The 27,487-nt window shown below is 52.5% G+C and overlaps 1 protein-coding gene across 1 annotated transcript in view; it reads left to right on the top strand.

The window, feature by feature from the left end:
- The first annotated feature begins 10,385 nt into the window (after positions 1-10,385).
- Positions 10,386-27,487, top strand: part of LOC137435110 (E3 ubiquitin-protein ligase RNF13) — a 111,456-nt gene continuing 94,354 nt past the window's right edge. The window contains exons 1-4 of the mRNA XM_068128583.2: positions 10,386-10,638; positions 26,311-26,445; positions 26,638-26,715; positions 27,293-27,415. Coding sequence (XP_067984684.1) covers positions 26,332-26,445; positions 26,638-26,715; positions 27,293-27,415 — 315 coding nt within the window. The 5' untranslated portion in view covers positions 10,386-10,638; positions 26,311-26,331. The remainder of the gene's footprint in view (positions 10,639-26,310; positions 26,446-26,637; positions 26,716-27,292; positions 27,416-27,487) is intronic.

Genomic DNA, 27,487 nt, shown 5'->3' with positions numbered 1-27,487 from the left:
TCACCGAAGACCAAGCGCACAATTTCCTAGGTACATGGAAAAAAATTCCTCATTGATTGTTTGTGGCTTTTTCCTTTGGCCTTCCAGGTAAGCAACCTTGAGCGATTCCATGCCAATTTCATCGGCTTCAATGATTCATTCAAAAGAATGCGGAGAAAATCTTCAAGTTTTCCTTGTTGTTTGACATCTGTGGGAAGGAAACAAAATACAGGTTCCGTTTGGTATTATCATGCCAGGAGACGATGCATACAAATTACACTTATAAAAGTAACCTCACCATAAACGCATTGCAGGTAAATTTTTTCTCATAGTCCCAGCACATACATAACCTTCTGTAAACACCGTATACCTGTACACATTTACACACAGGTATCAGCACACAATGCTGTACACTGCCAGGCGTGCCAACACTGCGAGAATTAGTGTTATTTGTGCACAACTTCAGGTACATAACGTGAAAATGATACTTTTTCTGTACAGAAAGACGGTTACATGACTTACATCTACAGGGTGATTGAAAAGTAACTCCCTATTTTAAAATACTTATAATTTATTTCTTAACTATAATTTTTACAAGAAATGGATATGGGAAGAAAGCGTATAGCATGAAGTTTTATTTAAAATTCGATATGGGCACCAGAATTCGCCACCAGCTTCTCAAGCCGCCCGGGAACCGCGTCAACTGATTTCACCAGGAACTCTTGTGGGATGGAAGACATAACTTCTCGTATTCGCCCTTCAAGTTCTTCCAAAGTCGTTGGTTTGGTACAGTAGACTTGCTCTTTTACCCAACCCCAAAGAAAAAAGTCACATGGTGTTAAGTCAGGGCTCCTGGCTGGCCACTCATACGGACCACGACGACCCATCCATCTCCCAGGGAAGTGGGCATTCAGCCATTCACGAACAACAATAGCAAAATGTGGAGGAGCGCCATCTTGCATGAAAATCAAATCTTCAACATTCTCCGAAGCACTGATAATTGGCCAGATTTCGTCTTGCAGCATGGTGAGGTACCTTTTGGCATTCATGGTATCGCGAAGAATGAAGGGACCTACAATCCTTTCCGAAGTCATTCCACACCACACCGTTACCTTGGGCCGATATTGCGTTTTTTCAGAAATAACACGAGGATCTTCTCCTGCCCAGTAATAGCAGTTGTGACGGTTCACAAACCCACCGATGTGACATACCGCTTCATCAGACCAGAGGATATTTTTAAAAGAGATCAGACCAATCTTCATACCACTAGCTGGGCACGCTCCTGCAGGGTAAGACGTCCAGCCGTTTGTAGGGCTTCCGAATTTCAAACAAAACATAATCTGAAAAAAAACCAACACAGATTAAATTCTCATACATTAAGGAACAAACACTAAAAATTTGAGAAAACTATTACAATAAATAAATAATCCATAAATATTTTAAAATAGGGTGTTACTTTTCAATCACCCTGTATATTACATCATCTATAAACTAGAACTACACACTTTGACGTCGAGACGTTGACCAATATGCCTCTTCCACCTGATTACATCATTATGCATACTTGTACCAAGTTTGATTTAAATCCCTTCAGCTGTTCTCAAATATCACATTTTTACCCGACATAACCTCTGACCTTTGAAGCACAAATCTAATCAGTTCATCTTTTCATCATAATATATACTTGTACCAAGTTTGGTCAAAATCCCATCAATGGTTCCAAATTAGCATAGCAACAACATTTTTACCTAATGGGACCTTTGACCTCTTGACCCCATAATCTAATCCGTTTAACGTTACGTAATTATACATACTTGTACCAAATTTGACTTACTCTCTTTCAGGCATTCTCAAGTACCCATCACTAAGTCTCTTTTTTCCTCTCCAAATTTTTTTTTTCCTCTTTCCACTCATCAATATTTCAGTATTTTCGATATTGGTGGTGGTTCGTATGGAGCATGTGGCCAGTGGCGTATCTAAGGAGGGGGAGAGGGATGGGGGGGGGCTATTTGAAAATTCCCCCCGGGCCCCCAATGGAGGGGGGCCCCCAAATGGATCTCAGGATCAGTATTTTTTTAAATTAAACAAAAAATCAAGGGAGGTCTTGGAGGCCTTCTCAAAATACCCTGATGTGAATGAAAACATTTTTTTAAATTTCAATAATCGTATGGACCTTCTGCACTCTCCTTGTGGGGGCCCAAAACCTTATTTTTTTGGCTTGCAGGTATAAAAGAAATGAATAAAAAGTTCCATACCTAACAATCTCTTTGCGATTTCACTCAATCTATATGCAACTAGATACCCAATCGAATGTTAAATTTGTTTATTTCAAGTTTATTCGGACCTACAAAACTGTCTTAGTGTCTTATAAATTATAATAACGGCAATGATGTCTGTCCCAACCTGGCAACTGCAGTCCCAATTTTGATCACTCTGGCAATCTCTATTGCATCCTGCGAGAGAAGGTTCTCAAAACTGAAAATGATCAAAACCTACCTGCGGAGCACAATGGCCCAAGACAGGCTCAGCAGCTTGGTTCTGATGTCGGTGGAGTCAGACTTATTGGATAAAATTGATATTGAAGGAGCTGCGCTCCAACGCGAGTCGAAAGAAGTGACGCGACCAAAGACGGAATTCGTCCGAGTTGCTTTATTGAAACAAAACAGCTCAGGTATTCTGACAAAAGCCCGTTTATCGGGCAGCAATATATATACACATTTATGTCGGGAAGTTTGCCCGGCAAAAGCTATACCGGGCATGCCCGGGTGTCAAGGGCGAGCCTTGGAAAGGCGAGTCTGGACCTGCCCGGGCGTGTTTGGCTGCGGCCTGGCAAGTCGAGGCTGGGCGTGCCCGGGCGCTCTGGACGAGCACTGGAAAGGCGAGAGCGGGCATGCCCGGACGCTCTGGGCGAGCCCTGGAAAGGCGATAGCGGGCATGCCCGGACGCTCTGGGCGAGCCCTGGAAAGGCGATAGCGGGCATGCCCGGACGCTCTGGGCGAGCCCTGGAAAGGCGAGAGCGGGCATGCCCGGGAAAGACGAGAGCGGGCATGCCCGGGAAAGACGAGACCGGGCGTGCCCGGGAGGTTCGGGCGTGCCCGGGAACAGTGAGTGAGAACAGCATGCCCGGGAGAGGCGCGTCTGGCCGTGTTCTGGTCGGTGCAAGGCGATTGTGTGCATCCAGCGGTAACCGCTACACACGCCCCTCCAGAATCGACCTGCACCGGCAGGGTCAATTTAAGGGGGGTCCGGATAACCCGGCCGAAGCGACCCCTGGAGGGTCGTGGGGAGGGGTCCGACGTGGTGGTGGGTGGTCGAGCGGGGGGAACTGTGGACAGAGGGCGGCCTCGCCGCGGAGGAAGGGCCAACCGTGGTGGTCGGTCGACGTCCATGTGCGCCGGTTTGAGGCGGTCCACAGAGATCCGGTCCGACCGGCCGCCAACGTCGACGACAAAGGACTTGTCGCCCCGTCGCAGGACCCGGAAGGGCCCGTCGTATGGCGGCCGGAGTGGCCCCCGGTGCGCGTCATGACGCACAAAGACGTACTCCGCTGTGCGAAGCGCCGGGGGGACGTAGGACTGGGGGCCACCGTGGCGGGACGTTGGCACAGGGGCAAATCGGCGGGCGGCCTCCTGGAGGTCCGAGCGCTGGTGTGCGGCGGACCAGGGACTGGTAGCGTCGGGCACGAACTCGCCCGGGATGCGGAGCGGCTGGCCGTAGACGAGCTCGGCGGCGGACTCCCGGAGGTCCTCCTTGGGGGCCGTGCGGAGGCCCAAAAGGACCCACGGCAGCCGGTCGGTCCAACCGTCGTCCTGAAGGCCGGCCATGAGTGCGGCCTTCATGGAGCGGTGAAACCGCTCGCACAACCCGTTGGCTTGGGGGTGGTAGGCCGTGGTGCGGTGCAGCGTGACCCCCAACGAGCGGGCGACCGTGCCCCAAAGTTCGGACGTGAACTGTGGGCCGCGGTCGGACGAGATGTCCGCCAGTGCGCCGAAGCGCGCGACCCAGGTGGCGATGAACGCCTGCGCCACGTCGGCGGTGGTGGTGGAGGTGAGGGGCACGGCCTCCGGCCACCTGGTGGTCCTGTCCACCATGGTGAGCAGGTGGGTGAACCCCCGCGATGGGGGCAGGGGACCCACCAGGTCCACGTGGACGTGGTCGAAACGCCGTGCAGGCACGGTGAAAGGTGCCAGCGGGGCCTGGGTGTGGCGGTGGACCTTGGCCCGCTGGCAGGCCGTGCAGGCGTTGGCCCAGTCGCGGACGTTCCGTCGAAGGCCGTGCCAGACGAAACGCGCCGACACCAGTTTCTGAGAAGCTTTCCGGCCCGGGTGAGAAAGGCCGTGGATGGAGGCGAAGATGCGGCGCTGCCAGGAAACGGGCACGATGGGGCGAGGCTGGCCCTGGGAGACGTCGCAGAGCAGGACGGTGCCCGCGAAGGGGATGTCGGCCAGGCGGAGGCCCGTGTCCGCTGCCCGGAGGGCCTGCACCGAAGTGTCGGTGGTCTGGTCGGCCGCCATGAGCACGAAGTCCACGCCGAGGTGGACCGCGTTCACGCTGGCCCGAGAAAGACAGTCGGCCACAGCGTTGTCTTTGCCGGCGACGTGCCGGATGTCCGTGGTGAATTCCGACACGGCGGAGAGGTGGCGCTGCTGGCGGGCCGACCATGGCTCCGTGACTTTGGCCATTGCGTAGACCAACGGCTTGTGGTCGACGAAAGCCGTGAACGGGCGGCCCTCCAGGAGGTGTCGGAAATGGCGAATGGCCAGGAATAGACCGAGCAGCTCGCGGTCGAACGTGCTGTATTTTAACTCGTTCGGCCGGAGCTGCCGGCTGAAAAAAGCGAGTGGCTGCCAAACCCCGTCCACCCATTGTTCATGGACGGCGCCCACCTCATAGTTGGAGGCGTCCGTAGTGAGGGCGATGGGCGCGTTGAGCACCGGGTGAGCCAGCAGCGTTGCGTCGGCGAGGGCCCGTTTTGTGCTCGCGAAGGCCGCGTCCATGGCCGCGGACCAAACAATGTCATGCTTGGCCGGCTTGCCCCAGAGGGCCTCGTAAAGGGGCCGCATGAGCTGAGCAGCGCGGGGCACGAATCGGTGATAAAAATTCACCATGCCGAGGAACTCTTGTAGGGCCTTGATGGAACGGGGACGCGGGAACGTGGTGATGGCCTCGACCTTGGTCGGCAGCGGCACGGCCCCGGTCTTGGTGATGCGGTGGCCCAAAAAGTCAACGGTCGTCGTGCCGAAGTGGCATTTGGCCGGGTTGACAATTAAGCCGTGCTCGCTGAGGCGACCGAACAGTGTTCGGAGGTGGAGGAGGTGCTCGGCGCGGGACGTGCTGGCGACGAGGATGTCGTCCAGATAGATGAAAAGAAATGGCAGGTCGCGCAGCACGCTGTCCATTAAGCGCTGGAATGCCTGGGCCGCGTTCTTGAGGCCAAACGGCATCCTCAAAAATTCGAACAGGCCGAACGGCGTGATGACGGCCGTCTTCGGGACATCGGCCGCCCGGACAGGTACCTGGTGGTATCCCCGTATCAGGTCAATTTTGGAAAATATGACCCGTCCCGCCAAACGGGCGGAAAAGTCCTGGATGTGCGGGATCGGGTACCTGTCGGGGGTGGTAGCGTCGTTGAGGCGGCGGTAGTCGCCACACGGGCGCCATCCGCCCCCCCGGGTTTGGCACGATGTGCAGTGGTGAGGCCCACGCGCTATTGGAGCGCCGCACGATGCCGAGGTGCTCCAACGCGTCGAACTCGGCCTTTGCCACGGCGAGCTTGGCCGGGTCGAGGCGGCGGGCCCTGGCGTAGACCGGCGGGCCCGTAGTGGGTATGTGGTGCTCGATCCCATGCCGCACTGCGACGGCCGAAAACGTCGGCCGTGTGAGGGCCGGGAATTCCGCGAGCAGGCGAGCGAACTCGTTCGTCGTCGGGAGGGCGCACGCCAGTTCGGTCGGCGTGGAGCTGCTCATCGTGCACGCCAGGGAGCTGAAGGTCTCGGCGTTGACAAGGCGACGACGTTTGACGTCGACCAGCAGCCCGTGCGCGCAGAGGAAGTCGGCGCCCAGCAAAGCCATGGGGACGCAGGCGGTCACAAAGGTCCACTGAAAGCGCTGGCTGCCGAAGCAGAGGGTGACGTTGCACGGGCCGAAAGTGCGTATGGCCAAGCCATTAGCAGCGACCAAAGAGGGGCCGCAAACGGCGTCCCGCCTGTCCTGCTCGGAGGCGGGTATGACGCTCAGTTGGGCGCCGGTGTCACAAAGGAAACGCCGCCCGGACGCTTTGTCCCGAATAAAAAGCAAGTTGCCCGAGTGGCCGGCGCTCATGGCTGGGAATGAACGCCGGCCCAGCCGTTTCCCGACTTGCCGAAAGTGCACGGGGATCGGCACGTCCGAGCCTTGTGTCCGAACCTGGCGTGGTAATAACACCACGCCTGGTCAGGTGGAGGCCCCGGCCGTCGTGTCGGAAGCGGTCGGTGCGGCGTGGCGGCCGCCAGTTTCACCGGCAGTTCGGCCTCCAACCGCGCAGGGTGCTCGGGCGTCGCCTCGGACGGCGGCAGGCTACAGGTAGCCGCGCCGATGTGTTGGCCCACCGAGGAGATCTTATCGGCTTCCCTGGCGAGGGCGCGGGGATCGGTGATCGACGTGCCAGCCAGGGCGAGGCGTACCGGGTGAGGCAGCTGGCGAAAGAACAACTCGCGGAACAGAAAATCCGGAGAGTGCTCACCAAGCAACGAGAGCATATAGTCCATGCGCTCGGACGGGCGCGTGTCGCCGAGCTCGGGCAAGTCGAGCAGGCGCCGTGCGCGTGCCGCCGGTGAGAGGGCGAAAGCGTCGAGGAGGAGCGTCTTCAGCGCGTCATACTTGTCGGCAGCCTGCGGATGCTCGAGGAGGCTCAGGGCGCGGGCCGCGGTGGCGGAACCGAGCGCTGCCACCACGTGGTGGAAGCGGGTGTCGTCCGCGGTGATGCCTCGCAGGGCGAACTGGGAGTCCGCCTGGGCGAACCAAACAGCCGCGTGAGCCTCCCAGAAGGTAGGCAGTTTAAGAGTCACTGCCGTGTCCATGTCGGCAGGTCACCAGTGAAGGAGCTGCGCTCCAACGCGAGTCGAAAGAAGTGACGCGACCAAAGACGGAATTCGTCCGAGTTGCTTTATTGAAACAAAACAGCTCAGGTATTCTGACAAAAGCCCGTTTATCGGGCAGCAATATATATGCACATTTATGTCGGGAAGTTTGCCCGGCAAAAGCTATACCGGGCATGCCCGGGTGTCAAGGGCGAGCCTTGGAAAGGCGAGTTTGGACCTGCCCGGGCGTGTTTGGCTGCGGCCTGGCAAGTCGAGGCTGGGCGTGCCCGGGCGCTCTGGACGAGCACTGGAAAGGCGAGAGCGGGCATGCCCGGACGCTCTGGGCGAGCCCTGGAAAGGCGATAGCGGGCATGCCCGGACGCTCTGGGCGAGCCCTGGAAAGGCGATAGCGGGCATGCCCGGACGCTCTGGGCGAGCCCTGGAAAGGCGAGAGCGGGCATGCCCCGGAAAGACGAGACCGGGCGTGCCCGGGAGGTTCGGGCGTGCCCGGGAACAGTGAGTCCGGGCATGCCCGGGAGAGGCGCGTCTGGCCGTGTTCTGGCCGGTGCAAGGCGATTGTGTGCATCCAGCGGTAACCGCTACAATATCAATGATGTGATCGATGATTTTGCTGCAAAGAAAGCACGACGGGAGGCAATATGAAGATGAACTGATATACTCATTGTAACTCTTTGCTGTTATGTGGTTTTCTAAAAAAGTGTACAACTGATGTTTTTTTACTTGTGTTATTATTTGATTTTTTCTTGTTTTTGGGGCATTAGGAAACTACCGTATTTTCAAATTTTCAGTTCAAATTGAAATTCAAATAAAAAAGATTTATTGTTGCAATTTTTTCCATTTTTCTTCAAACCTCACCAAATGTTGGAGGGGGCCCCTCAAGGAGTCAAGCCCCCCGGACCCCCAAATCTCGAGCTATGCCTCTGCCTGTGGCTGCTGGCTGCGTCATGATCTGGAGGTGCAACTGTGCTGCTGATGCAATGACCTCTATCATTAGTCAGCTGGTAATCATTTTGCCGACCTCGGGAGGATGACAGGCCTCCCGGTGTGTACCCTGGTTTAGAATAGGTACACCGTATCCCTGCGTGTCGTCGGAGGCGACTAAGAGGGTTGGTGTCAGGAAGGGCATCTGGCCATAAAAACATCAAAAGGGAGAACCATGACAATTACAACTACATATGACTGGCGCGCTCTTTATTGTGAGGCAGTTGCAGGAGAAGTACATGGAGAAGAGAAAGAAGTTGTTTCTTGGGTTTGTTGATCTGGATAAAGCATTCGATAGGGTTCCACGTGAAGTATTGACATGGGCATTGAGGAAGTTAGGAGTGGAGGAATGGTTGATCAGAGTAGTGATGGCAATGTACAAAAGAGCGTGCACAGCTGTAAGGACGAAGGACGGGAACAGTGGTGAGTTTGAGGTGAAGGTGGGAGTGCATCAGCGGTCGGTACTAAGCCCACTACTATTTGTAGCTGTGATGGAGGTGCTGGCTCGGAACGTAAAGGAGGGTTTACCGTGGGAGTTGTTGTATGCAGATGATCTGGTGTTGATTGCGGAAAGTATGGATGGACTGAAGGAAAAGATGAACAAGTGGAAGGAATGTATGGAGACAAAAGGTCTGAAGGTGAATATCAGAAAGACGAAGGTGATGGCAAGTGGTAAAGCATGTGGAGAGGTGGAAAGAACTGGGAAGTGGCCCTGTGCTGTGCGCAGGAAGGGTGTCGGAGTGAACTCCATTCAATGTACAATGTGCGCTGAGTGGGTTCATCAAAAATGTAGTGGTCTGAGAGGGTCATTAACCAGTGTGGCAGCTACATTCAAATGTAAGGTGTGCACAGAGGGAGCTGCAGATGGAGGAAATGTTGAGTTGGATCTTGGAGACGGCGTGAAGCTGGAAGGTGTGAAAACATTTTGCTACCTCGGAGACATGCTGAATGGAGAAGGTGGATCAGACTCGGCAACGTTTGCTGGAGTGAGATGTGCATGGAAGAAGTTTCGGGAACTGAGTGGCGTGCTGACGAGGAGGGGAGTGTCGTTGAAGCTGAAGGGAAAGGTGTATGCTGCATGTGTGAGAAGTGTTATGATTTATGAGAGTGAGACATGGGTAATGAACGTAGAGCAGCAACGAAGGCTGGAAAGGGTGGAAATGCGAATGGTTCGGTGGATGTGTGGAGTATCGTTGAGAGAGAGGAAGACAAATGATGAATTGCGAAAGATGATGGGAATAGAGCCTGTGATTGATCCTGTGAAGAGGAACAGGTTGAGATGATGAAACCTGGACCAACTTTGACCCCTGTAGACCCCCTTAGACCCCAATGTTTTTAATGCCGTGAACAAACTTTAGTCACAACATAACAAATATCATTTGTGCCAAATTTGGTCGCAATCCCATCAGCGGTTTAGGAGAAGAAGTTTCAAGTGTTTACGGACGGACAGATTGACAGATCGACGGACTGACGGACTGAGTGACGGACGGATGGACGGACTGACAGACGGACTGACTGGTGGACGGACTGACTGACTGATGGACTAGGCGGACAGATTGACTGACTGATGGACTGACGGACAGATTGACTGACGGGCGGACTGACAAATGGATTGACTAATGGACGGACTGACTGGCGGACGGACGGACTGACTGACGGATGGACAGACTGACTGATGGATGGACTGATAGACGGACTGGTGGACGGACTGACGGACTGACGGATGGATGGACGGACTGACAGACAGACGGACTGACTGACTGACTGGTGGACGGACTGACTGGCGGACGGACGGACTGACAGACAGACAGATTGACTGACGGACGGACTGACAAACGGACTGACTAATGGACGGACAGACTGACTGACGGACGAACAGACAGACGGACGGACGGACGACGCCCCATCGCATAAGCTCCCCTGAACTTCGTTCCAGGTGAGCTAAAAATGAAGTCAAGATAATCTGGAAGCTGAGGAGCGCCGACATTGTGCCGCAAGGCAGTGACAGTTGGAGCTACTGGAGTGAGGAAGAAGCATCTCACCAATATTTAAAAGCTCTATAACGGGGAATATTACCCAAACAAACTACAATTGGAGGCTGTCGTGCTCTCGGGAAAAAAAACATATGAGAACAAGAAAGGTTCACAACTCGATCCTTGAATTACGTCATCCGACACTGAAAGGGAGGTGAATACTTTTGTTTTGAGTCCTGAGGCTGGGAGTGGGAGGACTGCATTCCAGCATTTAATTACCCACAAAATTACAGTTACAATGGGGATTACAGTTACAACTAGTAGTAGTACAACCAACTACATTGAGAAGTATAAAAACGACAACAAATGAAATGGCGCAATTTTCTGTGAGAAATATTATTTTAAACGTTCTGAAAAACTGGTGTCAAAACAGCGCGTTTATTCGTCCTGATCTGGTATCGATTCAAATACTGTGGAGACATCGGCTCGCGACGGAGATAGTCGCGTGACCGGATGTAGTCGTGCGCGGTTTGCGGCTCCATTTTTTTTGTTTGTCATCAAACGTTGTCTTGTTTTAGGTTCTCGGTTCGGCTTGACAGTTGATTCCCATGTGGACCAGCATTTGGGTGAGTGATGTAGACGCTGTGCCTGGCTGTGCGTACCTTGCCGTGTCGTATCTTAATCTTGCCGTGTCGTACTTTGTTCGTTGCTGTAACTCGCCTTGCCGTACCTTACCTTCCTGGGCCTTACCTTACCGTGCTGTACATTGCCCTGCTGTACATTGCCCTGCTGTACATTGCCTTGCCGTGCCTTACTTTACCGTGCCTTACTTTACCATGCCTTTCCTTGCTGTATCTTGTCGTGTCTTGCCATGCTGTACCTTGCCTTGCCGTGCTGTACCTTGCCTTGCCTTGTCGTGCTGTTCCTTGCCTTGTCGTGCTGTACCTTGCCTTGTCGTGCTGTACCTTGCCTTGTCGTGCTGTACCTTGCCTTGTCGTGCTGTACCTTGCCTTGTCGTGCTGTACCTTGCCTTGTCGTGCTGTACCTTGCCTTGTCGTGCTGTACCTTGCCTTGTCGTGCTGTACCTTGCCTTGTCGTGCTGTACCTTGCCTCGTCGTGCTGTACCTTGCCTCGTCGTGCTGTACCTTGCCTCGTCGTGCTGTACCTTGCCTCGTCGTGCTGTACCTTGCCTCGTCGTGCTGTACCTTGCCTCGTCGTGCTGAACCTTGCCTCGTCGTGCTGAACCTTGCCTCGTCGTGCTGAACCTTGCCTCGTCGTGCTGAACCTTGCCTCGTCGTGCTGAACCTTGCCTCGTCGTGCTGAACCTTGCCTCGTCGTGCTGAACCTTGCCTCGTCGTGCTGAACCTTGCCTCGTCGTGCTGTACCTTGCCTCGTCGTGCTGTACCTTGCCTCGTCGTGCTGTACCTTGCCGTGTCGTGCTGTACCTTGCCTTGTCGTGCTGTACCTTGCCTTGTCGTGCTGTACCTTGCCTTGTCGTGCTGTACCTTGCCTTGTCGTGCTGTACCTTGCCTTGTCGTGCTGTACCTTGCCTTGTCGTGCTGTACCTTGCCTTGTCGTGCTGTACCTTGCCTCGTCGTGCTGTACCTTGCCTCGTCGTGCTGTACCTTGCCTCGTCGTGCTGTACCTTGCCTCGTCGTGCTGTACCTTGCCTTGTCGTGCTGTACCTTGCCTTGTCGTGCCGTACCTTGCCTTGTCGTGCCGTACCCTGCCTTGTCGTGCCGTACCCTGCCTTGTCGTGCCGTACCCTGCCTTGTCGTGCCGTACCCTGCCTTGTCGTGCCGTACCCTGCCTTGTCGTGCCGTACCCTGCCTTGTCGTGCCGTACCCTGCCTTGTCGTGCCGTACCCTGCCTTGTCGTGCCGTACCTTGCCTTGTCGTGCCGTACCTTGCCTTGTCGTGCTGTACCTTGCCTTGTCGTGCTGTACCTTGCCTTGTCGTGCTGTACCCTGCCTTGTCGTGCTGTACCCTGCCTTGTCGTGCTGTACCCTGCCTTGTCGTGCTGTACCCTGCCCTGTCGTGCTGTACCTTGCCCTGTCGTGCTGTACCTTGCCCTGTCGTGCTGTACCTTGCCCTCTCGTGCTGTACCTTGCCCTGTCGTGCTGTACCTTGCCCTGTCGTGCTGTACCTTGCCCTGTCGTGCTGTACCTTGCCCTGTCGTGCTGTACCTTGCCCTGTCGTGCTGTACCCTGCCCTGTCGTGCTGTACCCTGCCCTGTCGTGCTGTACCCTGCCCTGTCGTGCTGTACCCTGCCCTGTCGTGCTGTACCCTGCCCTGTCGTGCTGTACCCTGCCCTGTCGTGCTGTACCCTGCCCTGTCGTGCTGTACCCTGCCCTGTCGTGCTGTACCCTGCCCTGTCGTGCTGTACCCTGCCCTGTCGTGCTGTACCTTGCCCTGTCGTGCTGTACCTTGCCCTGTCGTGCTGTACCTTGCCCTGTCGTGCTGTACCTTGCCCTGTCGTGCTGTACCTTGCCCTGTCGTGCTGTACCTTGCCCTGTCGTGCTGTACCTTGCCCTGTCGTGCTGTACCTTGCCCTGTCGTGCTGTACCTTGCCCTGTCGTGCTGTACCTTGCCCTGTCGTGCTGTACCTTGCCCTGTCGTGCTGTACCTTGCCCTGTCGTGCTGTACCTTGCCCTGTCGTGCTGTACCTTGCCCTGTCGTGCTGTACCTTGCCCTGTCGTGCTGTACCTTGCCCTGTCGTGCTGTACCTTGCCCTGTCGTGCTGTACCTTGCCCTGTCGTGCTGTACCTTGCCTTGCCGTACCTTGCTTTGCCTTGCCGTACCTTGCCTTGCCGTACCTTGCCTTGCCGTACCTTGCCTTGCTGTACCTTGCCTTGCCTTGCCGTACCTTGCCTTGCCTTGCCGTACCTTGCCTTGTCGTGCCATGCCTTGCCTTGCCGTGTTGTGCCTTGCCTTGCCGTGTTGTGCCTTGCCTTGCCGTGTTGTGCCTTGCCTTGCCGTGTTGTGCCTTGCCTTGCCGTGTTGTGCCTTGCCGTGTCGTGCTGTGCCTTGCCTTGTCGTGCTGTGCCTTGCCTTGCCTTACCCTGCCTTGCCGTGCTGTACCCTGCTTTGCTGTGCTGTACCCTGCTTTGCTGTGCTGTACCCTGCCTTGCCATGCCGTACCCTGCCTTGCCGTGCCGTACCCCGCCTTGCCGTGCCGTACCCCGCCTTTCCGTGCCGTACCCCGCCTTGCCGTGCCGTACCCTGCCTTGCCGTGCCGTACCCTGCCTTGCCGTGCCGTACCCTGCCTTGCCGTGCCGTACCCTGCATTGCCGTGCCGTACCGTACCCTGCCTTGCCGTGCCGTACCCTGCCTTGCCGTGCCGTACCTTGCCTTGCCGTGCTGTACCTTGCCTTGCCGTGCTGTACCTTGCCTTTGTCGTGCTGTGCCTTACCTTGCCTTGCTTTGTCGTGCTGTGCCTTACCTTGCCTTATACTGTACCTTGCCTTGTGCTGTACCTTGCCTTGTCGTGCTGTGCCTTCCCCTGCTTTGTCGTGCTGTGCCTTACCTTGCCTTGCTTTGTCATGCTGTGCCTTACCTTGTCTTGTGCCTTGCCTTGTCGTGCTGTACCTTGCCCTGCTTTGTCATGCTGTGCCTTACCTTGCCCTGCTTTGTCATGGTATGCCTTACCTTGCATTGTGCTGTACCTTGCCTTGTGCTGTACCTTGCCTTGTGCTGTACCTTGCCTTGTGCTGTACCTTGCCTTGTGCTGTACTTTGCCTTGTGCTGTACCTTGCCTTGTGCTGTACCTTGCCTTGTGCTGTATCTCGACTTGTCGTGCTGTATCTTGTCTTTTCTTGCTGTATCTTGTCTTGTCGTGCTGTACCTTGCCTTATCGTGCTGTACCTTGCCTTATCGTGCTGTACCTTGCCTTGTCGTGCTGTACCTTGCCTTGTCGTGCTGTACCTTGCCTTGTCGTGCTGTGCCTTGCCTTGTCGTGCTGTACCTTGCCTTGTCGTGCTGTGCCTTGCCCTGCTTTGTCATGGTATGCCCTACCTTGCATTGTGCTGTACCTTGCCTTGTGCTGTACCTTGCCTTGTGCTGTACCTTGCCTTGTGCTGTGCCTTGCCTTGTTGTGCTGTACCTTGCCTTGTGCTGTGCCTTGCCTTGTCGTGCTGTACCTTGCCTTGTCATGCTGTACCTTGCCTTGCCTTGTCGTGCTGTGCCTTGCCCTGCTTTGTCATGCTGTGCCTTACCTTGCCCTGCTTTGTCATGGTATGCCCTACCTTGCATTGTGCTGTACCTTGCCTTGTGCTGTACCTTGCCTTGTGCTGTGCCTTGCCTTGTCGTGCTGTACCTCGCCTTGTCGTGCTGTCCCTTGCCTTGTCGTGCTGTACCTCGCCTTGTCGTGCTGTATCTCGACTTGTCGTGCTGTATCTCGTCTTGTTGTGCGGTACCTCGCCTTGTCGTGCTGTCCCTCGCCTTGTCGTGCTGTACCTCGCCTTGTCGTGCTGTATCTTGACTTGTCGTGCTGTATCTTGTCTTGTTGTGCTGTATCTTGTCTTGTCGTGCTGTCCCTTGCCTTATCGTGCTGTGCCTGGCCTTGTCATGCTGTACCTTGCCTTGTCGTGCTGTACCTTGCCTTGTCGTGCTGTACCTTGCCTTGTCGTGCTGTACCTTGCCTTATCGTGCTGTGCCTTGCCTTGTCGTGCTGTACCTTGCCTTGTCGTGCTGTACCTTGCCTTGTCGTGCTGTACCTTGCCTTGTCGTGCTGTACCTTGCCTTGTCGTGCTGTACCTTGCCTTGTCGTGCTGTACCTTGCCTTGTCGTGCTGTACCTTTCCTTGTCGTGCTGTACCTTGCCTTGTCGTGCTGTACCTTGCCTTGTCGTGCTGTACCTTGCCTTGTCGTGCTGTACCTTGCCTTGTCGTGCTGTACCTTGCCTTGTCGTGCTGTACCTTGCCTTGTCGTGCTGTACCTTGCCTTGTCGTGCTGTGCCTTGCCCTGCTTTGTCATGCTGTGCCTTACCTTGCCCTGCTTTGTCATGGTATGCCCTACCTTGCATTGTGCTGTACCTTGCATTGTGCTGTACCTTGCCTTGTGCTCTACCTTGCCTTGTGCTCTACCTTGCCTTGTGCTGTGCCTTGCCTTGTCGTGCTGGACCTCGCCTTGTCGTGCTGTCCCTTGCCTTGTCGTGCTGTACCTCGCCTTGTCGTGCTGTACCTCGCCTTGTCGTGCTGTACCTCGCCTTGTCGTGCTGTATCTCGACTTGTCGTGCTGTATCTCGTCTTGTCGTGCTGTATCTTGTCTTGTCGTGCTGTATCTTGTCTTGTCGTGCTGTCCCCTGCCTTGTCGTGCTGTACCCTGCCTTGCCGTGCTGTACCCTGCCTTGCCGTGCTGTACCCTGCCTTGCCGTGCTGTACCTTGCCTTGTCGTGCTGTACCCTGCCTTGCCGTGCTGTACCTTGCCTTATCGTGCTGTACCTTGCCTTATCGTGCTGTGCCTTGCCTTGTCGTGCTGTACCTTGCCTTGTCGTGCTGTACCTTGCCTTGTCGTGCTGTGCCTTACCTTGCCTTGCTTTGTCGTGCTGTGCCTTACCTTGCCTGGCTTTGTCGTGCTGTGCCTTACCTTGCCTTATACTGTACCTTGCCTTGTGCTGTACCTTGCCTTGTCGTGCTGTGCCTTCCCCTGCTTTGTCGTGCTGTGCCTTACCTTGCCTTGCTTTGTCATGCTGTGCCTTACCTTGTCTTGTGCTGTACCTTGCCTTGTGCTGTGCCTTGCCTTGTCGTGCTGTACCTTGCCCTGCTTTGTCATGCTGTGCCTTACCTTGCCCTGCTTTGTCATGGTATGCCTTACCTTGCCTTGTGCTGTACCTTGCCTTGTGCTGTACCTTGCCTTGTGCTGTACCTTGCCTTGTGCTGTACTTTGCCTTGTCGTGCTGTATCTTGTCTTGTGCTGTACCTTGCCTTGTGCTGTATCTCGACTTGTCGTGCTGTATCTTGTCTTGTCTTGCTGTATCTTGTCTTGTCGTGCTGTACCTTGCCTTATCGTGCTGTACCTTGCCTTGTCGTGCTGTACCTTGCCTTGTCGTGCTGTACCTTGCCTTGTCGTGCTGTACCTTGCCTTGTCGTGCTGTACCTTGCCTTGTCGTGCTGTGCCTTGCCCTGCTTTGTCATGCTATGCCTTACCTTGCCCTGCTTTGTCATGGTATGCCCTACCTTGCATTGTGCTGTACCTTGCCTTGTGCTGTACCTTGCCTTGTGCTGTACCTTGCCTTGTGCTGTACCTTGCCTTGTGCTGTGCCTTGCCTTGTCGTGCTGTACCTTGCCTTGTGCTGTGCCTTGCCTTGTCGTGCTGTACCTTGCCTTGTCATGCTGTACCTTGCCTTGCCTTGTCGTGCTGTGCCTTGCCCTGCTTTGTCATGCTGTGCCTTACCTTGCCCTGCTTTGTCATGGTATGCCCTACCTTGCATTGTGCTGTACCTTGCCTTGTGCTGTACCTTGCCTTGTGCTGTACCTTGCCTTGTGCTGTGCCTTGCCTTGTCGTGCTGTACCTTGCCTTGTCGTGCTGTCCCTTGCCTTGTCGTGCTGTACCTCGACTTGTCGTGCTGTATCTTGTCTTGTTGTGCGGTACCTCGCCTTGTCGTGCTGTCCCTTGCCTTGTCGTGCTGTACCTCGCCTTGTCGTGCTGTATCTTGACTTGTCGTGCTGTATCTTGTCTTGTTGTGCTGTATCTTGTCTTGTCGTGCTGTCCCTTGCCTTATCGTGCTGTGCCTGGCCTTGTCGTGCTGTACCTTGCCTTGTCGTGCTGTACCTTGCCTTGTCGTGCTGTACCTTGCCTTATCGTGCTGTGCCTTGCCTTGTCGTGCTGTACCTTGCCTTGTCGTGCTGTACCTTGCCTTGTCGTGCTGTACCTTGCCTTGTCGTGCTGTACCTTGCCTCGTCGTGCTGTACCTTGCCTCGTCGTGCTGTACCTTGCCTCGTCGTGCTGTACCTTGCCTCGTCGTGCTGTACCTTGCCTCGTCGTGCTGTACCTTGCCTCGTCGTGCTGTACCTTGCCTCGTCGTGCTGTACCTTGCCTCGTCGTGCTGTACCTTGCCTCGTCGTGCTGTACCTTGCCTCGTCGTGCTGTACCTTGCCTCGTCGTGCTGTACCTTGCCTCGTCGTGCTGTACCTTGCCTCGTCGTGCTGTACCTTGCCTCGTCGTGCTGTACCTTTCCTTGTCGTGCTGTACCTTTCCTTGTCGTGCTGTACCTTTCCTTGTCGTGCTGTACCTTGCCTTGTCGTGCTGTACCTTGCCTTGTCGTGCTGTACCTTGCCTTGTCGTGCTGTACCTTGCCTTGTCGTGCTGTACCTTGCCTTGTCGTGCTGTACCTTGCCCTGTCGTGCTGTACCTTGCCTTGTCGTGCTGTACCTTGCCTTGTCGTGCTGTACCTTGCCCTGTCGTGCTGTACCTTGCCCTGTCGTGCTGTACCTTGCCCTGTCGTGCTGTACCTTGCCCTGTCGTGCTGTACCTTGCCCTGTCGTGCTGTACCTTGCCCTGTCGTGCTGTACCTTGCCCTGTCGTGCTGTACCTTGCCCTGTCGTGCTGTACCTTGCCCTGTCGTGCTGTACCTTGCCCTGTCGTGCTGTACCTTGCCCTGTCGTGCTGTACCTTGCCCTGTCGTGCTGTACCTTGCCCTGTCGTGCTGTACCTTGCCCTGTCGTGCTGTACCTTGCCCTGTCGTGCTGTACCTTGCCCTGTCGTGCTGTACCTTGCCCTGTCGTGCTGTACCTTGCCCTGTCGTGCTGTACCTTGCCCTGTCGTGCTGTACCTTGCCCTGTCGTGCTGTACCTTGCCCTGTCGTGCTGTACCTTGCCCTGTCGTGCTGTACCTTGCCCTGTCGTGCTGTACCTTGCCCTGTCGTGCTGTACCTTGCCCTGTCGTGCTCCTACCCTGTCGTGCTGTACCTTGCCCTGTCGTGCTGTACCTTGCCCTGTCGTGCTGTACCTTGCCCTGTCGTGCTGTACCTTGCCCTGTCGTGCTGTACCTTGCCCTGTCGTGCTGTACCTTGCCTTGTCGTGCTGTACCTTGCCTTGTCGTGCTGTACCTTGCCTTGTCGTGCTGTACCTTGCCCTGTCGTGCTGTACCTTGCCTTGTCGTGCTGTACCTTGCCTTGTCGTGCTGTACCTTGCCTTGTCGTGCTGTACCTTCCCTTGTCGTGCTGTACCTTGCCTTGTCGTGCTGTACCTTGCCTTGTCGTGCTGTACCTTGCCTTGTCGTGCTGTACCTTGCCTTGTCGTGCTGTACCTTGCCTTGTCGTGCTGTACCTTGCCTTGTCGTGCTGTACCTTGCCTTGTCGTGCTGTACCTTGCCTTGTCGTACTGTACCTTATCTTGTCGTGCTGTCCCTTGACTTGCTTTGTCGTGCTGTGCCTGACCTAGCCTTTCTTTGTTGTGCTGTGCCTTACCTTGCATTGTGCTGTACCTCGCCTTGTCGTGCTGTACCTTGCCTGGTCGTGCTGTGCCTTCCCCTGCCTTGCTTTGTCGTGCTGTGCATCACTTTGCCTTGTGCTGTGCCTTGCCTTGTCGTGCTGTGCCTTGCCCTGCTTTATCATGCTGTGCCTTACCTTGCCCTGCTTTGTCATGGTATGCCTTACCTTGCATTGTGCTGTACCTTGCCTTGTGCTGTACCTTGCCTTGTGCTGTACCTTGCCTTGTGCTGTACCTTGCCTTGTGCTGTACCTTGCCTTGTGCTGTGCCTTGCCTTGTCGTGCTGTACCTCGCCTTGTCGTGCTGTCCCTTGCCTTGTCGTGCTGTCCCTTGCCTTGTCGTGCTGTACCTCGCCTTGTCGTGCTGTATCTCGACTTGTCGTGCTGTATCTTGACTTGTCGTGCTGTATCTTGTCTTGTCGTGCTGTATCTTGTCTTGTCGTGCTGTCCCTTGCCTTATCGTGCTGTGCCTTGCCTTGTCGTGCTGTGCCTTGCCTTGTCGTGCTGTGCCTTGCCTTGTCGTGCTGTACCTTGCCTTGTCGTGCTGTACCTTGCCTTATCGTGCTGTGCCTTGCCTTGTCGTGCTGTACCTTGCCTTGTCGTGCTGTACCTTGCCTTGTCGTGCTGTACCTTGCCTTGTCGTGCTGTACCTTGCCTTGTCGTGCTGTACCTTGCCTTGTCGTGCTGTACCTTGCCTTGTCGTGCTGTGCCTTGCCCTGCTTTGTCATGCTGTGCCTTACCTTGCCCTGCTTTGTCATGGTATGCCCTACCTTGCATTGTGCTGTACCTTGCATTGTGCTGTACCTTGCCTTGTGCTGTACCTTGCCTTGTGCTGTACCTTGCCTTGTGCTGTGCCTTGCCTTGTCGTGCTGTACCTCGCCTTGTCGTGCTGTCCCTTGCCTTGTCGTGCTGTACCTCGCCTTGTCGTGCTGTATCTCTACTTGTCGTGCTGTATCTTGCCTTGTCGTGCTGTACCTTGCCTTGTCGTGCTGTACCTTGCCTTGTCGTGCTGTACCTTGCCTTGTCGTGCTGTACCTTGCCTTGTCGTGCTGTTCCTTGCCCTGTCGTGCTGTACCTTGCCCTGTCGTGCTGTCCCTTGCCCTGTCGTGGTGTACCTTGCCCTGTCGTGGTGTACCTTGCCTTGTCGTGCTGTACCTTGCCTTGTCGTGCTGTACCTTGCCTTGTCGTGCTGTACCTTGCCTTGTCGTGCTGTACCTTGCCTTGTCGTGCTGTACCTTGCCTTGTCGTGCTGTACCTTGCCTTGTCGTGCTGTACCTTGCCTTGTCGTGCTGTACCTTGCCTTGTCGTGCTGTACCTTGCCTTGTCGTGCTGTACCTTGCCTTGTCGTGCTGTACCTTGCCTTGTCGTGCTGTCCATTGACTTGCTTTGTCGTGCTGTGCCTTACCTAGCCTTTCTTTGTTGTGCTGTGCATTACCTTGCATTGTGCTGTACCTCGCCTTGTCGTGCTGTATCTTGTCTTTTCGTGCTGCACCTCGCCTTGCCATGCTGTACCCTGCCGTGCTGTACCTGGCCATGCTGTACCTTGCCACGCCGTACCTTGCCGTGCTGTACCTCGCCTTGCCGTGCTATACCTCGCCTTGCCGTGCTGTACTTCGCCTTGCCGTGCTGTACCTGGCCATGCTGTACCTTGCCATGCTGTACCTCGCCTTGTCGTGCTGTACCTGGCCATGCTGTACCTTGCCGTGCTGTACCTGGCCATGCTGTACCTCGCCTTGCCGTGTTGTACGTTGCCGTGCTGTACCTTGCCGTGCTGTACCTGGCCATGCTGTACCTGGCCATGTTGTACCTGGCCATGCTGTACCTTGCCATGCTGTACCTGGCCATGCTGTACCTGGCCGTGCTGTACCTTGCCGTGCTGTACCTGGCCATGCTGTACCTTGCCGTGCTGTTCCTGGCCATGCTGTACCTCGTCTTGTCGTGCTGTATCTTGTCTTGTCGTGCTCCACCTTGCCTTGCCGTGCTGTACCTCGCCTTGCCATGCTGTACCTTGCCATGCTGTACCTGGCCATGCTGTACCTTGCCATGCTGTACCTTGCCATGCTGTACCTTGCCGTGCTGTACCTCGCCTTGCCGTGCTATACCTCGCCTTGCCGTGCTGTACTTCGCCTTGCCGTGCTGTACCTCGCCTTGCCGTGCTGTACCTCGCCTTGCCGTGCTGTACTTCACCTTGCCGTGCTGTTCCTCGTCTTCCCGTGCTGTACTTCACCTCGCCGTGCTGTACCTCGCCTTTCCGTGCTGTACCTCGCCTTGCCGTGCTGTACTTCGCCTTGCCGTGCTGCACCTTGCCTTGCCGTGCTGTACTTCGCATTGTCGTACTGCACCTTGCTGCACCTTGCCTTGTCGTACTGCACCTTGCCTTGTTGTGCTGTCCCTTGACTTGCTTTGTCATGCTGTGCCTTACCTTGCCTTGTGATGTACCTTGCCTTGCTTTGTCGCGCCGTCCCTTGCCGTGCATCACCTTGCTGTGCTGTACTTTGCCGTGCCGTGCTTTACCGTGCTTGTTGTGCCTCTCTGTACCTCGATGTGCTTCCCCGCTAATGGACCGCTGGTAGTTTGTAACTGTTGCTGTGTTTTTGCCTCAGGATGAACTGCTAAAATCCATCTGTCCGGGTTCTTCCCAAATTCCCTGTATTCCTCTCAGATTTCTTTCAACTTTTTCATATTTTTCTTTATTCATTCTAATTCTTACTTCTTCTTTATTTCTCTTTCTTTATCTGTTGATCTATCTCAGAAGGAGTGAATTATTACAGACATTTTTCTGGAAGGTTCACTTGGCGGTGCTTGGATGGGTTTGAGGATAGAGGAGTAGCAGCTGAAACCCGAAGTCTATCCAGGTTCCTCCTGATGACTCCAATGCAGTATTTGGTTTTCCATTTAACTAGGAAGTGTTCGACTGGGTAATTCCACCATGTGAAGTTATGTTGACCTGGAAACGACCCTGACTCACTTCCTCAGCAGCCTGTAATGCTGTAACAGACGCAGACCAGCGGTTTCACCACAAACAGAAACCGAAACTAGAACGGCACTCGGTAGGGAGCAAACCTCCGCCTGGCTGGCCATACCACCCAATGGTGAAGAATCACTTTAAAAATTCTACTACCTGGATCCGGATCTTCACCAAAATCGAATCGAATCGTCCGTGTCACACACCCAACCTCTCTAACAAGTTTCGTCCGAATCCGTCCACAACCTTTTGAGATATCCTGCCATGTATCGTTTTTGGCCCGATCACCCAATGGTGAAGAATCGCTTTAAATTCTAGTAGCCGGATCCGAATCCGGATCTTCACCAAAATCGATCTACTTCGTCAATATCACGTACGCTACATCCCTGCCAAATTTCGTCCGAATCCGTTCACAACATTTTGAGATATTTTGTTCACAAACAAACAAACGGACAGACAGGGGTGAAAACATGACCTCCATCCACCTTTGGTGCCGGAGGTAATACATCTCTACTGCACTGTATTCCAAATCGCCATTATTTTTGCACATATCCATTAACATGTCGAGTAATAGCCACTTTTCGCTGCTATTTCTCAAAGGCTTTATTACTTTTAGAAAGGTAGTGTTCGAAGTGTCACTCAAAATACAGGTTTACATCATTCCAGTTATCTATCTATAATTCCAGCAATCTCTGTGTGTGTGTGTGTGTGTGTGTGTCTGTGTGTCTGTGTGTCTGTGTGTGTGTTTGTTTGTTTGTCTGTGACCGCTGTTTCTCGACAACCACGGGTCCGATATACTTTAAACTTGCCAGGTATATTGCTGGGGACCCGAGGATGTGCCTTTTCAAGGTTTCATATTAATCGGACAAGTAGTTACCGAGCTATGTCCAAAAAACGATTCAACCAATCAGAGAGCAGCGAGCTATCACGTGTGCCGAACAGACTCTGCCTCGGACGGCACATTTGAGAGCGTATTCATTTATTTCACGTTGGCAAACTATGTTGGCGTTAAACTATGTTTTAAAACTAATTAAAACTAATTTGCGATTCTTTAGCTTTCCTGCGCGTTTGTGCACGCTATGGCGATTTCTTTACCAAACTCCGCAAGCCGTTCGCTTTGGACCAAACCATTTCATGTAAATAGAGGGGGGGGATTGTCACCGTACTCGCAAGCCGTTCGCTTTGGACCAAACCATTTCATGTAAATAGAGGGGGGGGGGGATTGTCACCGTACTCGCAAGCCGTTCGCTTTGGACCAAACCATTTCATGTAAATAGAGGGGGGGGGGGGGGATTGTCACCGTACTCGCAAGCCGGTCGCTTTGGACCAAACCATTCCATGTAAATAGAGGGGGGGGATTGTCACCGTACTCGCAAGCCGGTCGCTTTGGACCAAACCATTCCATGTAAATAGAGGGGGGGGGGGGGGGGATTGTCACCGTACTCGCAAGCCGGTCGCTTTGGACCAAACCATTCCATGTAAATAGAGGGGGGGGATTGTCACCGTACTCGCAAGCCGTTCGCTTTGGACCAAACCATTTCATGTAAATAGAGGGGGGGGATATAATTTTAGATATATATATAGTACGGGCATGCCCTAGTACTTATAACGACCGTTCTTAACTGCGTTTATCAAAAGTAGACATTTTTGTTGCTTTTGCTGGCGACTTGTCACAGATCTACAAGAGCTCCAAATGGTTGTGATAGTTGTGGTTGTTGGTGTGGTGGTTCCTGTTGGCAGTCAATTTTTGAAATGTGCACCCAATGGTCGGACAGCTGCCAGACCCCACCCACATTTGTTGCTCGACTCCACCCACCATGGCACCCAGACAAAATAATATGGCCGCCATCTTGGATTTCTGGTGGACCGAAGACATCAGGCCTGTGGGCCTCTGCTGATTATACACTTACTGGGTTGGTTCAGTCAGATTTCCATTAGCTTTGTTTGGGTTGAGTGTTATGATTAGGGACCCCAACAATATAATCAATGTCGAATAAAAATGATTAGTAACGTTTAATCAAGCCCGTCAGCATGCACGGTACGTGCCTCCCTGAAAAAATAGCACTACATAATTTTTGAATGCCTCCATATTGGGGTTAAACAATCTGTGACCATGTGACGAGTCAGCTCCTGCTGATGTAACCGTGGCGGAAGGTGACATGGATGAGCGGTGTCGAGTTAATATTTTAAAAGCGCATTAAATGTGTTTCCCAAATCGCGCTGTTCATCTTTTAAGAGTGCTTTAAATGCGAGTTTCTCAATCGGCCCGTTACCGTCGTGGGTTGTGACCACAGTGAGGTCATTCTTGTTGTTATTTTGTTTTCCATATATTTTCAACCAATCGCAGAATGTTGCTCAGTCTTGCAAGCTTCCTCCGTTCCCAAAAGTGGAGGCTATTGCAATACCGTGTGTCGTGTGTGCGTGGCACATGTGAGTGTGTGTTGTGCTGTGTGCATATGCTGCCCACCCGGTGTGTGACGCGCACGTGCCTGTACGCCCGAGTGTGTGTTACATGCCAGCGTCTCTGTCGTAAGAGCGTGTGTGTGTGTGTGTGTGTGTGTGTGTGTGTGTGTGTGTGTGTGTGTGTGTGTGTGTGTGTGTGTGTGTGTGTGTGTGTGTGTGTGTGTGTGTGCGCGGTGAACCTGAATGAAAAAGCACAATTTCTGCCAACACTAGATGATAAAGCCAAACGGTTATAGAAATATCACCTTGATGGCATCTATTGTGAAAAATAGTATGAAGGGACAAAAACGAGTCTGATAAAGGGAGTACTGTATTGAAAAGCGATCAGAATGGGGAGGCGAACACATTGACTGGCACAAGGACTGCAGTTGGTTAACTTCTAATTACTTCTGCCAATCTTTTGTGGGCGGATGTTTTGTTTTCACTCCTGTCTTTTTTGTTTTTGTTTGTGTGCAGGATGTCACAAAAAGTTGTGGATGGATTCGGATGAAATTGGTTGGACAGCTTGGGAGTGTGACAGGGACGACTTTGTTAGATTTTTGTGAAGATCCGAATACGATAATTTTTTGAGAGATTCTTCACCATTAAGAGATGGGGCCAAAAACGAGATATAGCAAGATATCTCAAAAAGTTGTGAACGGATTTGGAGAAAACTTGGTAGATGCGTTTGGTAGGTGGGAGAATTAGGAGAGAAATAGGGAAACTCTTTTCAATTTATGCCTGCGATATTCGGTTTAACGCCTTTAATATTTACATTTTAATTGATGGGAAAAACCACATTCTGTTTACGCCTTTTCAATTTACACCCTGCTTTCCAGGAACGCATCCTGTGCATAAATAGAGGAATACCTCTACTGTATTCTACTCGTATATCTAAAATGTAGTGGAATTAAAGGTTCCAGGCTTTGAGCATTGAATGAGTCGTATTCATGCAGTATAATATTATCTTATTGGGCCCGATATGTTCCACTGGATCAGGCATTGCATGGTGGATGTAAGCTCTCTACCAAGTGCCCTTCTAGTTACCTTCGCCAGAGACGAGGGTATTGCGTTTGTTTGTCTGCACAGACGTGGGTATGTTTTTGCGAATGACTCGATCTTTGCTCTTTACTTCTTCGGGTTCCTTCTGATGACTCCAATGCAGTATTTGGTTTTCCGTTGATTACGATTGTATCATATCCTGATGCTGCATGGACTATGCTTACCCGCTGATGGTACCTTGTACCTGTTGTTGCGTTTGAGCCTGGGGAGTAACTGATGAAATCTGTCTATCTGGGCTCTTCCCAGCATCTTTGTTCTTTGTTCCTTTCACATTTCTTTTTAGTTTTTCACATTTCTCTTTAAACATTCCAATTCTTCCTTTTTCCTTGTTTCTCTCTTTCTTTATCTATCTGTCCAAGGAGAAGTGAAATATTGCAGAAATTTTTCTGCAAGACTCACTTGACCGCGCCTGGATGGATTAGAGGGTTGTGGAGTAGCGGCTGAAACCCGAATCCTATCCAGGTTCCTCCTGATGACTCCATCTCTGCTCTTTTTTTATTCTGGTTCCTTCTGATGACTCCAAAGCAGTACAGTATTTGGTTTTCTGTTTGATGAGTTTATTAATTCCATTGGAACCTTTGGAACCCATAAGACCCTTTAGGACCCTAAATCCCTTTTGGACTCTTTACAACCCGGTACCCACTAACACCACAAAGATCATAAAGACCCACGAATACCCCTCAAGTCCCTTTGTGCCTTTAGAACCCGAAGACCCATTTAAGACCTCTAAGATTATTTAGAACCCTAACACCCAGAGCAACTGAAAGGCCCAAAAGACCCCGAGGACCCAAAGTACAAAATCATAGAAGAAAGTACTGGCGAGGGTCTGCCATTTCTGATTGCTCTTTCTTGTTAATGTATGTAAAGGTTTTTCACTCTCGCATCGACGATATAAATTGCTGAACAATTTTATGAGGAAAATGAAATGTTCTGTGAGGAGGTTATCTCAAAACGTTGTGGTCGGATATTGATGAAATGTGGTGGACAGGTTGGGTGTGGGACTAGGATGAATTGATTCGATGTTGGTGTAAATCCAAATCCAGATATGAGGATTATTAATTTTTAAGTCATCTTCACTATTGAGAGTTGGGGCCAAAAATGATAATATAGCATGACATTTCAAAAAATTGTGGACGGGTTATTACAAAACTAGGTGGATGAGTTAGTTAGGTGACGAGAACAAGCCGATTATATTTTGTTTAATGTCTAGATCCATATCCGGCCTATCAGTGGGATACAAAATGTAAACTGTTCAGCCTGGCGGATGTAGAGTGCCGTTATAGTTATTTTTTTGTGATTGTAAACCTTGATTAGGAGTTTTCTTTTATTGCTCTTGACACATGCCATTATTCTTTTAATTACCATAAGCTATCCTCCCCCCTTCCACCCTCTCACCTCTGCAGGCTGGATAAAAATCCAATGTGATGTCCTTCCCTCTGGATGCGATCATGTTGTCTGCTACACAGATCTACATTATCCTTATGGTGTATGTCACGGTCATCCTCAACTGCAGCCCAGCTAGTGGCTTCATTATTGTGGTGAGTGAATGGTGGAAGTAAGTGCGGTAAAAATTAAAGTGAGGGAAGCATAGGGTTGAACTCTCAGTTCATGTCAACCACAATGTGCAATTTAACAATACAGGTTCCTCATTCCTTTCCTTTTGGAATTTCATGCGTTTTCTGTCATCCACTGCTTGGATTTTTCTCACTCCCTTTCTTTTCCCCCTGCAGACCAAGGACAATTATTCGGTGGTCTTTGACGACCGTCCTGCCTCGTTTGGTCCCCAACTCCCAAAGGATGGCATTCAGGTGAGTTGTGACAGTTTGTGGGTGCGCTCTTGTCTCTACGTCGTTGAAAAATATTACTTGAGGAAAGTTTATTTATTTATTTTCATTTTCCATTTCATGGTTGTAGAATAAGTTGTGCAGTGAATTTAGCTTGTGTGACGGAAAGGCAGATTAAAAGACAGGGTGTGGAGATTGAAAAGCATAATTATGCACTTTTCTTGGTACTTCTTGAAATGTAAGGCAGAGAGCGCTCGTAAAATCACGCTCAGGCTAAAGTGAAGGTGCGTTACATGTATGACCAACTTAATAATGTGATGGATGTGATTGTTTTGTCACCACATGTTAATGTTTTCCAGTTATTTGGACAGAAGTTGAGTTTTTTTTGAACAGACAGCATGTGATCAAGTGCATTGCCTTTTTATTGCCCTGTTACTTTCAGTTTCTCCCTTTTTTTAAACATTTTTAATATTTCCATTGACAACACCTTCCTTTCTTAAACTTGTATGCAACAATTTCCACCCTCCCCCCTCATGTTACTAACCCTATCATTCCGTGTTTTTTTTTTTTACTGTAAACTCTCTTTGCACCACCGCACAAGGGAAAGTTGGTTGCTGCAGAACCCGAGTCCGGTTGTTTAAGTGTCTCGCCACCACCACCAGACTTCAACGCTACCAATTACATCGCATTACTGGCCCGTGGTGACTGCAATTTCGATATCAAGGTCTGCTTCTTTTGCCTCTCTCTCTCAATCCTATTCCTCTCTTGTCTTGTGTAATGGTTTTCTTTAATGTTG

Source organism: Myxine glutinosa, chromosome 9 (assembly GCF_964187855.1).
Source record: "Myxine glutinosa chromosome 9, kmMyxGlut1.1, whole genome shotgun sequence".
In the NCBI taxonomy this organism is placed as follows: Eukaryota; Metazoa; Chordata; class Myxini; order Myxiniformes; family Myxinidae; genus Myxine; species Myxine glutinosa.
The sequence above is the reverse complement of the archived record's forward strand: the minus strand, read 5'-3'. Positions and strand labels throughout refer to the sequence as shown.